General features: G+C 40.1%; 1 protein-coding gene across 1 annotated transcript in view; it reads left to right on the plus strand.

The window, feature by feature from the left end:
- The first annotated feature begins 9071 nt into the window (after positions 1-9071).
- Dscam3 (Down syndrome cell adhesion molecule 3) overlaps positions 9072-16684 on the plus strand; it is a 1308845-nt gene continuing 1301232 nt past the window's right edge. Inside the window, exon 1 of the mRNA XM_068229415.1 lies at positions 9072-9154. Coding sequence (XP_068085516.1) covers positions 9088-9154 — 67 coding nt within the window. The 5' untranslated portion in view covers positions 9072-9087. The remainder of the gene's footprint in view (positions 9155-16684) is intronic.

A 16684-nucleotide genomic window follows, 5' to 3' on the forward strand; every position in this document is an offset into this window, starting at 1 on the left:
TATAGCATTACACGCCTAAATCCTAAGGTAACTAGTCAGCCACAAGCTGTTTACTATTTCATAGAAATCACAAACCAAGTTATTCCATGCAGTTAAAGAGTTTCTGGTTTTCACAAATATTCTACCATTAGATGTCAGCATTATTGCATGCCAACAGAAGATAAGAATGACACAGAAACCATAACTTTCGACCTCCAGCGAAATCTCCGCATTCCTTTTAAAAACGTTTGTGAAGATTTCTACGTCAGGTAGATGTGGGTGTATAACTTTACTGTACTTCAAATGTCAGACAATAAACAATTGATGTGTATGTACAGTGAAGTAGACGGCCACAAAGTGTGTTGTGATGTTTGCAGTTGCTAAGACACTATCGAAAACAAAAACCACCTAATTCCAGGCTTATAACTAGAGTCCGGTTTATTAGGTGCTGATAGGTTAGAATACAAACTTACTTAAGCCAGTAACAAGTATACCTCACACTGTATAACGGTTATGCTATGGAATTTGCATAGATATTAGGGGTATAGCTTATGGAACTCCTTGAATTTATGCTACTCTTCGTACATTACGATATAACGGGTTGAATGACACTTCCTACAAACCAAACTACTTTGCATTCTAACATATTACCACCTACAAATCCGAGGTATACTAATAACATACATTTTAAACAAAAACATAAGCAAATATTCTTATTTTGATATTCATCGTTTGTTTATATTAACGTAATACTTTTTTGCTTTATCTGTTTACCCTCCAGGGTTGGTTTTTCCCTCGGACTCAGCGAGGGATTCCACTTCTCCCGCCTCAAGGGCAGTGTCCTGCAGCGTGAGACTTTGGGTCGTGGGATGAAACTGAGGAGGATGACCGTTACCTCGCCCAGGTGGTCTCACCTGCTATGCTGAACAGGGGCCTTGTGGGGGTGGATGGGAAATTTGGAAGGGATAAGCAAAGAAGAGGGAAGGAAGCGGCCGTGGCCTTAGGTTAGGTACCATCCATGCATTTGCGGGGAGGAGAGGTGGGAAACCACGGAAAAACACTTCCAGGATGGCTGAGATGGGAATGGAACCCACCTCTAGTCAGTTGACCTCCCGAGGCTGAGTGGACCCCATTCCAGCCCTCGTACCACTTTTCAAATTTCGTACCACAGCTGGGAATCGAACCTGGGCCTCCAGGGGTGGCAGCTAATCACGCTAACCACTACAACACAGAGGCGCACTTAAGATAATACTGCAATTTAAAAATATCAGGATGATTTGATGGGGAATGTGACCATCAAATAGTTTCCAGTCCCTCCTGTGAAATTTGGTTTACTGGAGTTGGTGAGTTTAGATTTCCATGGTTCAGTTCTTTTTCTCTTATTTATTTAAATTAACTTGACCACTTATGCAGCCACTTCACTTGTAACTTTTAAACTGGCTCCCACATTTGTCCATATTTCTCCTTCATCCCAATTCAACACTTCACTTCTCTTTGTGTATGGCCGGAAAAAGGCGCACTTTCTATTATTCTTTCTCAAACAGGAGGAAACGACAAAAGGAAATATTTAGACGACTTCCTATGCAAAGTGCGGTCATTAATGGATAATGGCCGTGGGATTGAGACATAAAAGCAGAGAGATGGTGGTACTTTACATTGATATATTCTGTCACCGCTGCTCACAATTGCCATCCTGTCTCTCCCTTTACTGATGCCTGCTTCGAAGTAATCGAATTATCAGTCGTACACTGAGACAGAAGAAGGGAAAGTTTTCTTTACTAATGAAGTACTTTGTTTCTTTTTACGATGTACTGAGCGCGCAGTAACACTCCTGAAAGTGCGCTCTTTTGAGAACTAAACGGAAAGTTGCTAGAATTTTTTCTCCGTAATACACTGACACTGTACATTGAGTCGAAGATTGGGTGGAATATTTCCTCCAAATATTCTACTACCATTAAAATAATAATAATAATAATAATAATAATAATAATAATAATAATAAATTGGCAGGATTTACAAGAAACAAACGCTACGAACACAACCATAAAAATCGTAAACTCTTTGGAGTTCTGGTTGCAGATCGCACATACGTGGAGAAAGTTACACAGGCCAGTGGAAAACAGTAGAAAGAAGAACTGATGAAACACCACAGCGAATTCATGAAGAAATTTTGGGAGGAGAAGGAGGAAGAGGAGGAGGAGCCGTCAGGCCCTGGTAACAAATTCAATAGGAAGTTCTAATAATAAGGAAATTTGAGTGAACCAATGCAGGTAATCAGCGATTATTTTTTAAAGAAATTATCATGAAAGCTAAGATAGATGACCGGGATGTACTGAATTTCATACAGGGATTCATATGCGAATACCTTTACTGGCAGGACCTAGTGTTTATTACAGTGCACTATGTCTTCTGGTATAGACTAGAGCAATTTTATTACTTTCATTGACGTGTCTCAGTCTCATCCTTGGCTTTGAAAATGTGAAAGTGACTGAGGTATGAGCGATGCTAGTAATGCCATTCGTTATGCAGCCAGTCCCTGCTATGAATGGTGTGAATAATGTTGCTCATAGGGTCGGTTGATGCATGCATTTATGTGGGCTTGGCAGACTAATGTGTAAAAACTTCTGCCTCGGTGAGGAAAGCAACGGGGAACTACCTCACTCCACATTTCTCTAGTACGCCTCTTCAGTGATGCCTAGGCCATCTATGACAACTGATGGCAGAGCTGTTGAGGATCGAACCAGCCTTAGGGCTGCGCACTAAACATACATACTTGAATACATCTTAAGCGAGGGTTAAGCTTTTGAGCGCAGGCATTATCATGGACTTCGAAGACTTTTTATGGATAAAGGGGCGTGATGGTCGAGGGTATAGGCAGTGAATTTTCATGAAAGTGGTCGTGGTACGAATGCCGGCCAATGAAGACGACTTTTTGAAATCATAATAGATTTCTGCAACTGTTTTGACATGACGCCATTTAGACTGCCTGCCTTCCAATTTCGGCGTTCTGATTTACAGTACCAGATGGCAGAGTTCTATGTAGAGCGGTACAGATATGCGAGACTTAATTAATATTGTTAGAGAAACATGAAATCTGTCTCCCGAAATATTTTTGTGCCGATATCGTCGTCAGGGAGTATTCGATTGACTTCTTTCTGACGTTCATAAATTAAGCTACATCTGCCACAATTTTGGGATACGGAGGCACACACTATAGTACTGATTTAAAAAAAGCAAGACTATATTATCTCCCTCCCCCGCCCCCTCCTCAAGTCCAAGTCTGTTCAATTATAAATCGTCTCTGGTTAATTGAACTTCACGTTATAGTATTGTAAAGATTGTTGAGTTGTTTCTACACCTCATGAGTTTATTATTGTTTTCATGCAAAACTCTGCATAGATAAAGACATTAGGGAAAGCATCGTCCGGTATTAATAGGTTACAAATCGAACGTATTTGAACAAGGCGCAAGTATCTTCTGCCCTTTCTACAATTATGTAGGCGAGTTGCATACATTTAGGGGTTCTCATATTTCAGATCGCTAATAGGAGGGCTGTAATGAATGTACTGGCAATATTGATAAAATGCAATATTTACGAAGGATGTCTGGACTAATGCCACTGCTTTATTCCCCCCCCCCCCGTATTTATGCAAATCTCACTGCATAACCGTTCTGCGGCCCAGAAAAAACTTGCCGCTTGATTAAGTAAATTTGCGTTCTTATTTGTTAGTCGCTAAAAATTCGTTCTCTAGTGATTGTGTTAAATATTCACATATTTGAGTAGCCTCCGTGGCTCAGGCGGCAGCGCGTTAGCCTCTCACCGCTAGGTTCCGTGGTTCAAATCCCGTTCACTCCATGTGAGATTTGTGCTGTACAAAGCGGAGGCGGGACAGGTCTCTGGGTACTCCGGTTTTCCCTGTCATCTTTCATTCCAGCAACGCTCTCCAATATCATTTCATTTCATCTGTCAGTCATTGTTGCCCAGAGGAGTGCGACAGACTTCGGCAGCCGGCACATTTCCTATTCTCGCCGCAAGATGGGGGCTTCATTAATGGAAAACAGATTGTAGGTTTTCATTCACGTACTTGACTCTTACAAGTCAAGTCGTTCTTCCCCTCCCCTCTCTGAATTTATTCGCCATTAGCTGCTGAGAATTTGCATACTTATTTGCAATTGAATGAACTTGCTGTCCAGTAACTCTCATCTCTGGGTTCGATTGGGTAGGGTTCCTTATGAGCCAACAAACTTAAGAGTTCATACCAGGACTGGTATAAAACCCAGAACTCTGAAGCCATGCTCAAGATTTCCACTCGGCTTGAGTTAAAATTCACTCCATTCGTCTGGCAGGGTAGGTGGTTAAATTTCACACTGCCAGGGAGCGCTCTCTCTACAGTACACTTGGGTGAGCCCCGGGCCTGTAATTGCATGCTGCTTGGCCTCCACTGTGCGATTTACTACCGGCTGCATACATCCTGTGTCACGACGTGATACATGGAGCGATGTTTAGAGACAACGGCCTCTCCTATAATTCTATGCCAATGCCCCTCAAGTGGCTCCCTACCGGTGATGGAAATGACAGAATAAGCAGGCTGCTTCATTGTACGGTGCTGGAACAACGGCTATAAAACCTAATATATCAAAACTCAACTGCAAACTTTCAGGAATGAATTCCTCATGTAGTGTGCGTGTATTTACTGAGTTCACGATGACACGTCCCGATTGCCAGAATGAAATGCGAGACACCCGTTACACAACTGGCGAATAAATTGGATGTAGGCGTAACCTACCTGCAGGTTCCAGCACATGATAGTCATCTCCAGTTTTTGATGGTTGGTTATTGAAACATAGCATTCTTTCGGGCAGGCTTACTGGGCAGAACTACGCAGATTTGTTGCAAAATACACTGTCTGATTGCTTGGAGTATATACGGGGGCCATCCAGAAATTAAGTTTCCCTATAAAAAAAAAGGGTCTGGGCTGATTGGCTCAGATGGTTGAGACTTCTGACGCCGAAGTCGGCAGGTTCGATTCTGGTTCAGTCCGGTGGTATATGAAGGTGTTCAATTACGTCAGCTTCGTGTCGGTAGATTTACTGGCACGTAAAAGAACTCCTGTGGGACTAAATTTCAGCACCTCGGCGTCTCCGAAAATCATAAAAGTAGTTAGTGAGACGTAAAGCTAATAACATTATTTTTTAAAAAGGCAACATATTTACATGAAACTTTTCTTTTGTTATATGGTTTACGTCGCACCGATACAGATGGGTCTTCTGGCGATGATGGGAAAGGAAAGGCTTAGGAATGGGAAGGAAGCTTCCGTAGCCTTCATTAAGGCATGAAACTTTTTATCGGCACCCAATACAGCATTGTGCGAGATACTTTTCGACAAAATCACTACCAGAATTGAGACAATTATCATATCGGGGGATAAACTTTTGTATGCCGGTGTCGTAGAAGTCTGCCGCCTGGGAATGGAACCAGTCAGAAAATGCTGGTGTTAGGACAGGAATTTTTCGAGCTGCAAGAAAAGATGACAGTCACTGGGAGCAAGATCAGGGCTGTACGGCGGATGATTAAACACATCCCAGCTGAACTCCTGCAGAACAGTTGCTGAGCGCCGAGCATTGCCATGGATCAGCACAACAACTGTACTGAGCATACCACGCCTGTTATTTTTGAATGGCCCATCGCAATTTTCGTAGAAACATTATCACAGACAGAACCTCGCAGGCGGCGGGAGAAAGAATACGATCCGCCATTTCGAGCCCCTGCTGCTGCGCTACTTACACCGGGTGGAACTTGTCCGGCCGGTACATGATTGCTTTGTCATAGATATGTCCCGCATGCTCATACTTCCCGCCTAAATACGTTTACTTTACAAGAAAAGAAGTGGGGATCTGAATTTCTGGATGGTGTACGTACCACAACATCCCGTTGGCAGCTGTACTTCTTGCATGATGGTGCTCCCACATATTTTAGACTTTGCCCTCCTCAGGCACCGTAGTGCGTATTATTATGAGGGCTGAATTGGTAGGGTTTGGGTAACACAGTCTTCTGACTTAAACCCCCATGGATTTTTTACATTTGGGAAGACGTAAAATCTGTCGTGTGTTAAAGTGCTGTTAATTATGAATAGGCTCAGGATATTTAGGCAGTAGTATGTTAGAATGCAAACTAATCTGATTAGTAGGAAGTGTCGAATCCGGTCTTCCGCAATGTGGCAAGAGTAGTATATATTCTAGGGGTACTGAGGGGCCGCACCTTAATGTTTATTCATAACTCATAGCATAACCGTTGTACAGGCTACACTATCCTTAGTACTCGTTTCAGTAAGTTTGCGTTACTGCCTAAAAATCCAGGCTCTAATTATAAAAACCAACAAGAGACCTGAGCGTAGTATAGGGTTCCCACGGGGAAGTTTCTGAACGCAGCTTTTTAGTTCACCCCAGCCGATAGACAGTATTCTAGAGGATACAAATGTTATTTCTGACCTCCTACAAAACGGATTGAGATAATACCAATTTCAGCGTAATTTTAGATGCCTCTACTGTAGGTATACTGCGAATTAACTAAAGTGCCTCGTTCCTTTCCTCACATTCTACACTCTACACTTCCGCAATTCTAGTTATACGCAGGTTCATATCATATGGTGCAAGTAGGGGCAAAAGATCTCTATAGTTCGATGTCCCGAACAATCAGCATTTATTAAAAAAACTAGATTGCCAGGCCTCGCACTAGGTAAGGCGGAAAACGTATGTACCGTTAATAAGCAAACCGTGTGGAGACTGTTTCAAATCCCAGGCTGTACCTTCTATTTTTGTTACAGCTATTGTTATGAATATGATACGACCATATTCCTGCTCATTCCCAAAAATAAGTAAACATCTTTGATTCTGAGAATGTCTGTTTGTATTAGATGTAACTTAACGCACCCGTGAAATCGCAATACAGCCTAAAAGTGGACTGGTGAAAAGGAAGGCTACACATTGGCCACTTCGTGTAATGCCCATTGACCGAGCTCGATAGCTGCAGTCGCTTAAGTGCGGCCAGTATCCAGTATTCGGGAGATAGTAGGTTCGAACCCCACTGTCGGCAACCCTGAAAATGGTTTTCCGTGGTTTCCCATTTTCACACCAGGCAAATGCTGGGGCTGTACCTTAATTAAGGCCACGGCCGCTTCCTTCCAACTCCTAGTCCTTCCCTGTCCCATCGTCGCCATAAGACCTATCTGTGTCGGTGCGACGTAAAGCAGCTAGGAAAAAAATAATGCCTATTGAAGAATTGCTCCCACAGTGTGGAACTGCTGGTGTAATTGCCGTTATTGTAAGTGAAATGTACTATTAACTCTTGCGTAACAGATCACCGACTGATATCAATCTGTTGTGCGAGTGCCTGTGCACCATTATGACGGATATTCTCGGAGATGGCTGGTACCTGACCGATTCATTCACAAGAGCGACGTAGTCCCCACTGACGGGAAACGTCCTCCTAATTCATATCCCTCCGTCCGTTGTATGTAAGTTCATGCCAGATACCTGATTCCTGTTTTACGGCGGTGATTCAGAATTGTACCACGACAAATAACTTCGCATTAATTAGCTCAGGTAAGTGGCAAATTTATTTAAAAGGACACGCAAAAAGGAGCAAGCTTATAGAATGGTCATTTCATGTTCTCACAAAGATTGCATAATATAGTCTCTTTTGTTGTGCTAGGCTGGCTCGCTTTACGTTGCCGACATATAAGTAGCAAGCGTAGGACTAGCGATGCTAGATGGGTTTGGTATCTTCATGAATTTTAAGGGGCTGATGGACCGCTCTCTATATATTTACTATGCTATGCAATTCTGGAAATTAAGAGAAAAATCACAACCCAACACAACCCAACGAACGAACGAACCAAAGGATTTTAATTTTTTATGTTTTCACTTTTCATAAATTTTCTCCGACCAAAGATTCTAATTAAATTTGGTCTAGGAGTTATTTCCTATTGTTTCTAGCACTATTTCTCCGATATATTGAATCTTCTTGTATAATTTAAAAAGAAATCCAGACGGCACTGTTCCTCTTCAATTCGTGGTCTGCACCAACACTTCACTGGACTCGCCATTTCCTTGTTGTGTCTTCAACTCCTTAAAAACTTGGCGTCATTTGGGAGCCATTTGTCAGCCGCCCCTCTCTCGCCCGCTAGGGGATGACTCAAATTGAATTGCATTATCCTCTCCGTCATAGATTTTGAACTCAGCTCCACTTTTCCGTTACTTTTGAATCTCTCTCTCTCTCTCTCTCTCTGTCTTGCTCTAGAGCAGGCGAGTGTGAGTTTAAAACTGCATAAAGAGCCACAGTCTTAATACCCCGAGGTTGTTACTAATGACCTCAAATTCATCCTGCCATTAAACTTAAATGAAGTGACTGGAGGTTAAGGAATCTCCTAAGATATTAATACTCATTCATGTGAGTTTAATCTATGCTATATACAGGATGTGTCAGAACTATACCGACTCCAAATCAGGGATGCTTTACGTGTAAGAAGAACGGTGGTGCAATCGGATTGGCGGAGACAATTTTTCTTTGTGAGGAAATGAGATTGTTTTGTCGCGCTATTCAACTTGTACACAAAATGACCAACAGATGACGCTGGACAGCAACACGTCAGTGATGCCACATGAGTTCGGATTACGGTATAAATGGAGTTGTCATGAGAGAGGGGGTTTGATGCGCCTGCAATCGTATCATATTGACGTTACCAGAAAAGGCACTGTTCGTGAAGCTTTATTTACTTTATTTTGGTATCAATAAAACCCCATGTCATGCCAATCATGTGTGTCAATTATTACTGCTCTACCTCCGATCTTCCGTGAAGTATTGCCTCGACAAATGTTAAAGGACTTTTGGGTAACCCTGTATAATATGTTTATGTTAAGATTAAGACGTATCGTATGTTTTCTGTTACGCAGTTAATTGGAGAAAAGAAGCTTCAGCACCTGACAGTGAAACATGCAGCAATTCTAAGACTGAGGAGACAAGGTTTCATATATCCCACATATATATGATTTCGGTCACGTTTGTAACTCATCATCATCTTGTTTCAGACCTGCTGCCATGCGTCACTGATGACGTCACTGCCAATGGCTGTGCTGGAGACGCTCTGCCCACTTGTTCTCCTACTCTTCGTGACTGGTGAGTTCAGCTAAGTTTGGATCCTATTATTTTGATGCGAACAATAAGTCGTAATTATTGTTAACCAGCTAGTGTCCGCAGTAATCATTCGCACGTGCACTCCTCTTACGATGAAAGTACTCTCAAATGACAAGTTTCTGACTGTATTCATTTAAGCACTTCGCCTACCCCTACCATTCTTACACGAAAACCTTTCCCTCCAAAACGAAGTGAATAAGTCCGGGATCTCTGAACTAAATTTGGTCATTGGGAAATGTCGATTAGTCTGTTCTTCCGTAATGTAACGAGAGGAACATACGTAGAGGTTCTGTTGGACCGTACCCCTAAGTTTTATACAAGAATCGTAACATAACCGTTATGTAGGGTGGCCTTTACTTGTTAACCGCTTCAATAGGTTTGCATTCTACGCTACTACTGCCTAAAAAGCCAAACTCTAGTTTTCACTAGGAATATTAAAGAATATTAAAAATTGCACTTAAAATGACTTAATTGAATGATCTAAAAATTAAGGAAATGGATTATAACATGTTAAAAGGAGGATACAAATTTTGCTTTAAACCTCTTCAGAAAATAATAGGTTAGACCCAAACTTACAAAAGTACATATAATATATACCTTTTATTTGGAGGCTACTCGAAGTCAGAGACTACACAATACAATTAATATTACTTGAAAAAGGAAACAGTTGGAAAAACTCGAAATAATAAGACGATTTGTGAAATTACAGTCTGAAAAATCATTTTAAAAATTATAAGGAACTACTTAAGAAATTAATTTATACAAAAGTTAACATATAAGTATGATTCAGAAACAAAGACAGGAAAGAACAAGAATGAGACAACTTAACATCAGCACAATCAATCATTAAATGATGTGGCCTCTTTAATTCATAAATCCAGATAGGCTTGTAAGAGTCTTCTCTAAGTGTACGGTTTTCTGCGGTTCTCTGCCAGGTGATATCAGCAATCTTCCTGATATCTCTGTTCCATCTGTCTGGTGGGCTTTCTCTAGGCCTTCCATGTTCTTTCGGACTCCATTACAACTTTAGCTTCGTCCATCTTTCATCTTTATATCGTGCAACATGGCCATCCGACTGCCATCTCTGCAAGATGTCCTTAATATTAGTGATCGACCTGATGTCAACTGCCCTTTGCGTATCTTTCTTTTTATTGTCGTTTTCATGGTTCTCTGAGTTGTCCAAAGTTTTCCTTTCGTGAACGTATTTAGTGTCCAAGTCTTTCAACCATATGTTAAAACCGTAATGATGCATTGATCGAAACAGATTTTTTTTTCAAATTTACCAGCATTTTTGATTTAAAATATGATGTATGTATGTTGGGTATTCAGCCCGAAGACTGATTTGATCCTCTACAGCTCCGCCAAAAGCTATCATAGACAACCTAGGCGTCACTGAAGAGGCATACTAGGGAAATGAGGAGTGAGGTCGTTTCCCGTTGCTTTCCTCAAATATGATGAATTCCTTCCAAAAACTTGCCAACCAAGCTTGATGCGCCGATAGACTTCTGATCCCTTCACATTTAAATCTGGCCATGTTAGATAAAATTCACTGACCTCTTCTAATCGCATGTCCTTAATTTTCACTATTCCAGCGTGGGCCAATTTATTTGACATGACTTTCATGCTTAAGTTAATCCACTGACATTCCAATACAACATCTGTAACTAAGTTTTATAGCTCATCGAAATCATTTGCCAGTAAAGCAATATAATCCGCAAATATCAAGTGTTAAATCTTCTCCCAGTATTTCTAATTCCCTATTCAAACCAGCACAGCTTTGACATAGCCTGTTGCGGGACAGTTAAGAACAGTTTCGGAGAGATGAGATCGGTTTGTTTGACACCCCTCTTAATGTGGTAATGTGACAAAAAGGACAAAATGACCTAAAGTGGCAAAATCTCCAAAATATGACCGAAAAATTTTCCAAAATCAAAGAAAATGCTCTTAAAATACAAATGAACAAAAATGCAAATAATTAAAAATGAAAAGGATGTATTTGTAATCGAGGTGCCATGAACAGCGTGTGTGTGTGTGTGTGTGTGTGTGTGTGTGTGTGTGTGTGTGTGTGTGTGTGTGTGTGTTGGAGCAATGCACCCGACAACTCAATAAAAAAGATGACATTTCATCAACATCCGGGAAATATAGTTATCGCACTCGATAAATTTTATAAAATAGTTATTTCAACAACTTGGTAATATATGATCCACCATAACAATTTTTCTGTAACACCACATTCTCAAAGTTTCATTCATTTTCATTCAGCACCAGTTATTGCCCGTTATCACACTTCCACAAAATAACATACTTCACATCTTCAGAAACATTTTTCCGCGGTGTATATTTATTTTTGTGGTGAATACATTCATTTTCTTTCGCATTTTTATTCCTTACCTCTCCGAATTCTTTTTTCATAATTTTAAAACCATTTATTGTGTACTGGTATATGATGAATATCATGCTGGAAAAATTGAGCAGATCGTGAGAAGGATGTAAGAGCAAAGATGGTTCTCTCAGGTGAATAAATAGAACAAGTATCTGTATTCAGATATTTAGGAAGCACAATCAGAAGTGATATATATTGTTTGGATGAGTTGAAGAGCAGGGATTGCAACGGCCAAGGAAGCATACATGAAGCAAAGGGTACTGATGAGTGGCCACTGAACATAGTGAAGTGCTTTGTATGGAGCGTTACTCCTTGTGGGTATGAGACCCGGTCTTAGAGAAGGGAGGAAGGAAGAAGATTGAAAAATTTCGAAATGTGGGTATGGAGAAAAATGGAGATGATCAACTGGCAATACATATTAAGGAATAAAGTAGTATTGGATAGAGTAGGTGAAGAAAGGACGACAAAACTGGAAACCCTTCAAAACAGAGAAAATAATTGGTTAGGTCACTGTTTACGAAGGAAAATTTTAGTAACACAGGCACTGGAAGGGAACGTTGCAGCGAGAAGGTTGAGAGGAAGAAAGAGATATCAGATGATGGACAGTGTGAAAATTAATGGAAGATACTGGAAGACTAAAAGGATGGTAGAAGACAGATCGGCTTGGAAAATGCATGCAAAAACCTGCTGATAGGCAGAGAACCGATGATGATGAGTATATAAACCTGTCGTCGACATTGGAAATGACTATAAAGTTATTATAAATTCTAAATGGACTATTAATATACCTTATTAATAAAAGTTACACGTCCTGAGTTTTATACGGCATTCGAATGGAATCAAAGCAGAGGTATTCTAGTATTTCCTTACAAACCATACTGTGTAAGGTTGTAGCTCTGAGTTGTACTTCGACGTCTGTGGAACTGCGTACTCTCGATAAAACTACATTCAACTGTCCAAAACGAATCACCATCAACACCGTCATATGCCCTCATTCCGTATGACCAATGTGGAGAGGTTTGGAATTTAATCAGAATTTCGGCATGCATTCTACTGTAGTGGTTAGAAATTGTATACAACCACCTCCCCTACCAACATTATGATGGTAAAAATATTTTCAACGAACGGGATTCTAATTGGCTAAACACATCGTCAGCGCGTATATACTGACGTGTTAACGACCATGTCCACCAGGTAGTCTGCTGTATTTCGTGCTTATCGACAGAGAGAAATGAAAAAAAAAATCATTCTATGCGCTGAAAGATAGCACTTTTCACTTACTAGTTCAAGGATGATGGTCTTCATTACATTATTCTTGTAGTCCGTATCCGGTACCAGTTTAACTTTCGGACGTTTTTTCTATATACACTATCTGTGGAAGGCGACAGAAGTCACGATGTACGTAGTTCGACCTCATGTCGATAGATATATTTGTGCACCTATGGTATCATGGCGAATGAGACAATAAGTTCGCTGATAAAAACGCATTTTTCTTTAAACAAAGTACGAAAGTCGTGATCATGAGACGTTAATTGAATTTTTCTTATAAAGAAGACATAACAATCTGTAACTGGTACGAATTTCAACTGTTGAAATATTCTGAATATTGCTGTGAATGACAAGCCGAATTAGCGATTTTATTATATCAATATGACGCGATATTTTTCCGAATGGTAAGGTAGGGGGAGAGGGAAAGTTCTGTCCCTGCACCTTATTTCTTCCCCCTAGGTATTTCCAGTTTGCACGGTTGGTACCTGATGTTTAGTCGCACGCACACGCGCAGCCTCATCCCGTTGTCTTGTTTCTGTGCACTACGTTTAGTTTCCGTGTACAATGAGGATTCATTTTTTTATACTGAGCTGAGTTAGTGCAGCATTCACATTAAGAGCCTGTTATTCCTATAGTGAGCTATGATATGTGTATTAAATAGTGGAGTGCATTCCATTCGTGTGGTGGAGTTCCTGGCGTGGTATCGCTAAACTGAGGTGGTTGGCATGAGTTACTGTAGCGGCCATTATAACAAATCAGGGAATGTTCGTAATTTCGTCCCCCTTCATTTTATTATTTACGAAGTTTATTATTATTATTTGAAATGGGGAAATCGCCAGCAGTGGGCTAAGGAGGCTATGGAAAAGGCTATTAAGGCGGTAAGGGACAAGATAATGGGTTACAAGCGTGAAAGTAAAGCGTTTAACGACTATGTTAAGAAGGTGAAATTTTTTTACATAAATGGCCTTTAAGTAATTCATTATAGGGGAAGTTTTCGGTAAGGTTACAGAGGAAAATTGTATTACAATTTATTATACTTTTCATAAATTTGGCGGGGGATGAAATTACAAACACATTTTTGTAATTTTGATTTTGTGTGTTTATGTCAAATATTTACTACATTACGTTTTAAAAATATCATTGCAACTTGCCCGCAAGTGTAAAATATTCAGTAATATATATACCTGTTTCTAGCCTTGTCCATAATATTCCAGAAATTCTACAAGTCCAAATCTGCTAAGGGGACGAAATATGGGTCTCAACTTTTCGACTTAATGCTGTAATAGACTTCGCACTGTTCACAGTTGAGTTCTGTCATTCACAGTTCCCTGTCTTGCTTTGTGCTCTAACAGTGTGCATGCGTTGTATGAAATACTGAAATCCACTATGAAGACGGGGAACTGTCTCTTTGATGACAAGTCCAGCCAGCACTCTATGACTCGATAAGCTGTCAACTGCAATCGCTGTACTCGATTGATTGCTGCCCCGCATTTCTTTGACAATTCACAGTTTTGTCTCGTTCCCTCTCCACAAACACAGTCGCCTGTTTGCTTGTTTGTTAGCAAACAATGTAATGCATGTTCTCTGACCGGATTTGTAGCAGTGGCAGCTCGATAATTCCTCCCATTCGGGATCAGGTGTATCATGAACCAGATCTCTCAGAACATGGAAAATTCAGTCCAGTTATATAACTTCAAATTCTAATGTAGAGCCCACTTCAAGGACGTATCCACGAATTATTTTTGTAGGGGGTTAAGAATTGGAGGAGGAGGTGGGGGGGGGGGGGGTGGAGGGTGGTCTGAAAAAAAAAACGATAGTGAAATATATGTTTTACTTTCAAATAGTTTTTACAGAAAGAAAAGTTTGAAATAGTTTTAGAGCAGTTCCTTTTACAACTCAACGAGGGAAGTAGAAAGGTACATTCATAGCGGTCACGTGTATGCAGTGCGACACAAAGATTTCTATCATTTGTTTAAAAATGGAGGTAACAATGAAATGGCGTAAGGCGTTTAGTGCCGGGAGTGTCCGAGGACAAGTTCGGCTTGTTAGATGCAGGTCTTCTTGATTTGACACCCGTAGGTGACCTGCGCGTTGTGATGAGGATGGAATGATGATGAAGACGACACATACACCCAGCCCCCGTGCCAGCGAAATTAATCAATTAAGGTCAACATTCCCTACCCTCCCTGGAATCGAACCCGCGTCCCTCGTGACCAAAGGTCTGTACGCTAACCACTTAGCCATGGAGCCGGACAAAATGGAGATAACAATTTGTTTCATTATAAGAATTAAAAATATTTAGAGGTTTGATTAATTTAAAAGAAAATCATCTAGCGTCTCGATAACATGAAATATTTTATATGTTTGTTGAAATTGGTTTTTATGGTGAAAATTGTATTAAGAACATAAGAAACAAACAATCCGTATATCCCACCAAAATTAAAATTTCCATTTATATTTTCAGTAAATTTGTTAACTATATTCATAGATATATATTTAAAGATGACAGATTTTATAGGTTAAATTCGATTACTTATTTTGCAAATTCTTGTTTTTATAATATATCTAATTTAAATTTATCAAGCTCACTTTTATTTCGGAGGGCGTTTGAATCCCACCTAACCTCTCAGCTGGGTACGGCCAAGGTCCACTTTGACACAAAAACTGAGCAGTTTCTTGTATCGAAGAATTAGCGTGCATTTTTCATACCGCAGCTTGTTCCTTTCGTAATAAAATATTTCTGTAATATACATGTCTTCAACTCATTACTTTCCAATAGCGTGCGCGGTTGCAGTGAGTCAAGAAACTGACAAGCAACGTTTAGGATTATTGTTATCAAGATGAAAACTACGAGCTGTATTCGGTTAAGAGTATTTTGATAAATCACTCAGCCCGAAGAAGAACCAGATGTCATTTTTTTACAGCTTTTTAATTTATGCAATCACCTACTAAGGTCAATGTTCTCTATCCTTTGACTCTAACAAGCTTAAGTTATTTCTTAATAGTACTGAATAAATAGCCAAATCTTACTTCTAGATTATTCAGTAATACAAAACAGTTGCGTTTTCGTGTTAATATTCTGAATATTTTTGTTAATAGTGGCTTCAACCAGGTAAGTCAGTTGTTTTGTGTGCAGTATATTTTCTGTTGGTATTGTAGATTTGGACATTATCATCTTTTAAATTAATTATTGACAGTGAATTTACACAGCTGACTCTGTTAACGAGAGCTGTTAAATCTTACTTGGTAACAATACACAGATGTGACTTACACCACTTTGGTTTTGACTGGTCCACATCAGAAAATAAAGCCTGGTCAATATACAAGTCACTTTCACTCACCATCCGAAGCAGATACTTAATTAACATTTTGAATTAAATAAAATCAAACCAAAACCATTATTTTTTTAAAAAAGCTGTTTGATTACACGCAGAATGGTTTGACAACATTTGGTGAATCGGTGATTACATATTGTTTAAAGAATTAAAAAGAATGATTCCCCTGAGAACTTTAATGTTTTGACTTATCTTGTTATTCCCTGAGATAAGTGAAATATTGCCCCCTGTGGGTGAGGGGCGCAGACGAAGAATACACTCACGGTATCCCCTGACTTCCATGAGAGGCGACTAAATGGGGCGACCGTGTGATTACCTGTGATTAGTACCATTACGTGCGGAACGCCATGGGTCGACGTTACTTACGACTAGTACCACCTTGCAAGGAAAACCATGGATGTACGTTACATAGAAGCAGTACCCTTATTCGAGAAACACTACGGGTCTGGGTGTTGTTTGTGATGAGTATACCTCGGATTTGTAGGTGGTAATAGGTTAGAATGCAAAGTAATTTGGTTTGTAGGA

Source organism: Anabrus simplex, chromosome 10 (assembly GCF_040414725.1).
Source record: "Anabrus simplex isolate iqAnaSimp1 chromosome 10, ASM4041472v1, whole genome shotgun sequence".
NCBI classification, from domain to species: domain Eukaryota; kingdom Metazoa; phylum Arthropoda; class Insecta; order Orthoptera; family Tettigoniidae; genus Anabrus; species Anabrus simplex.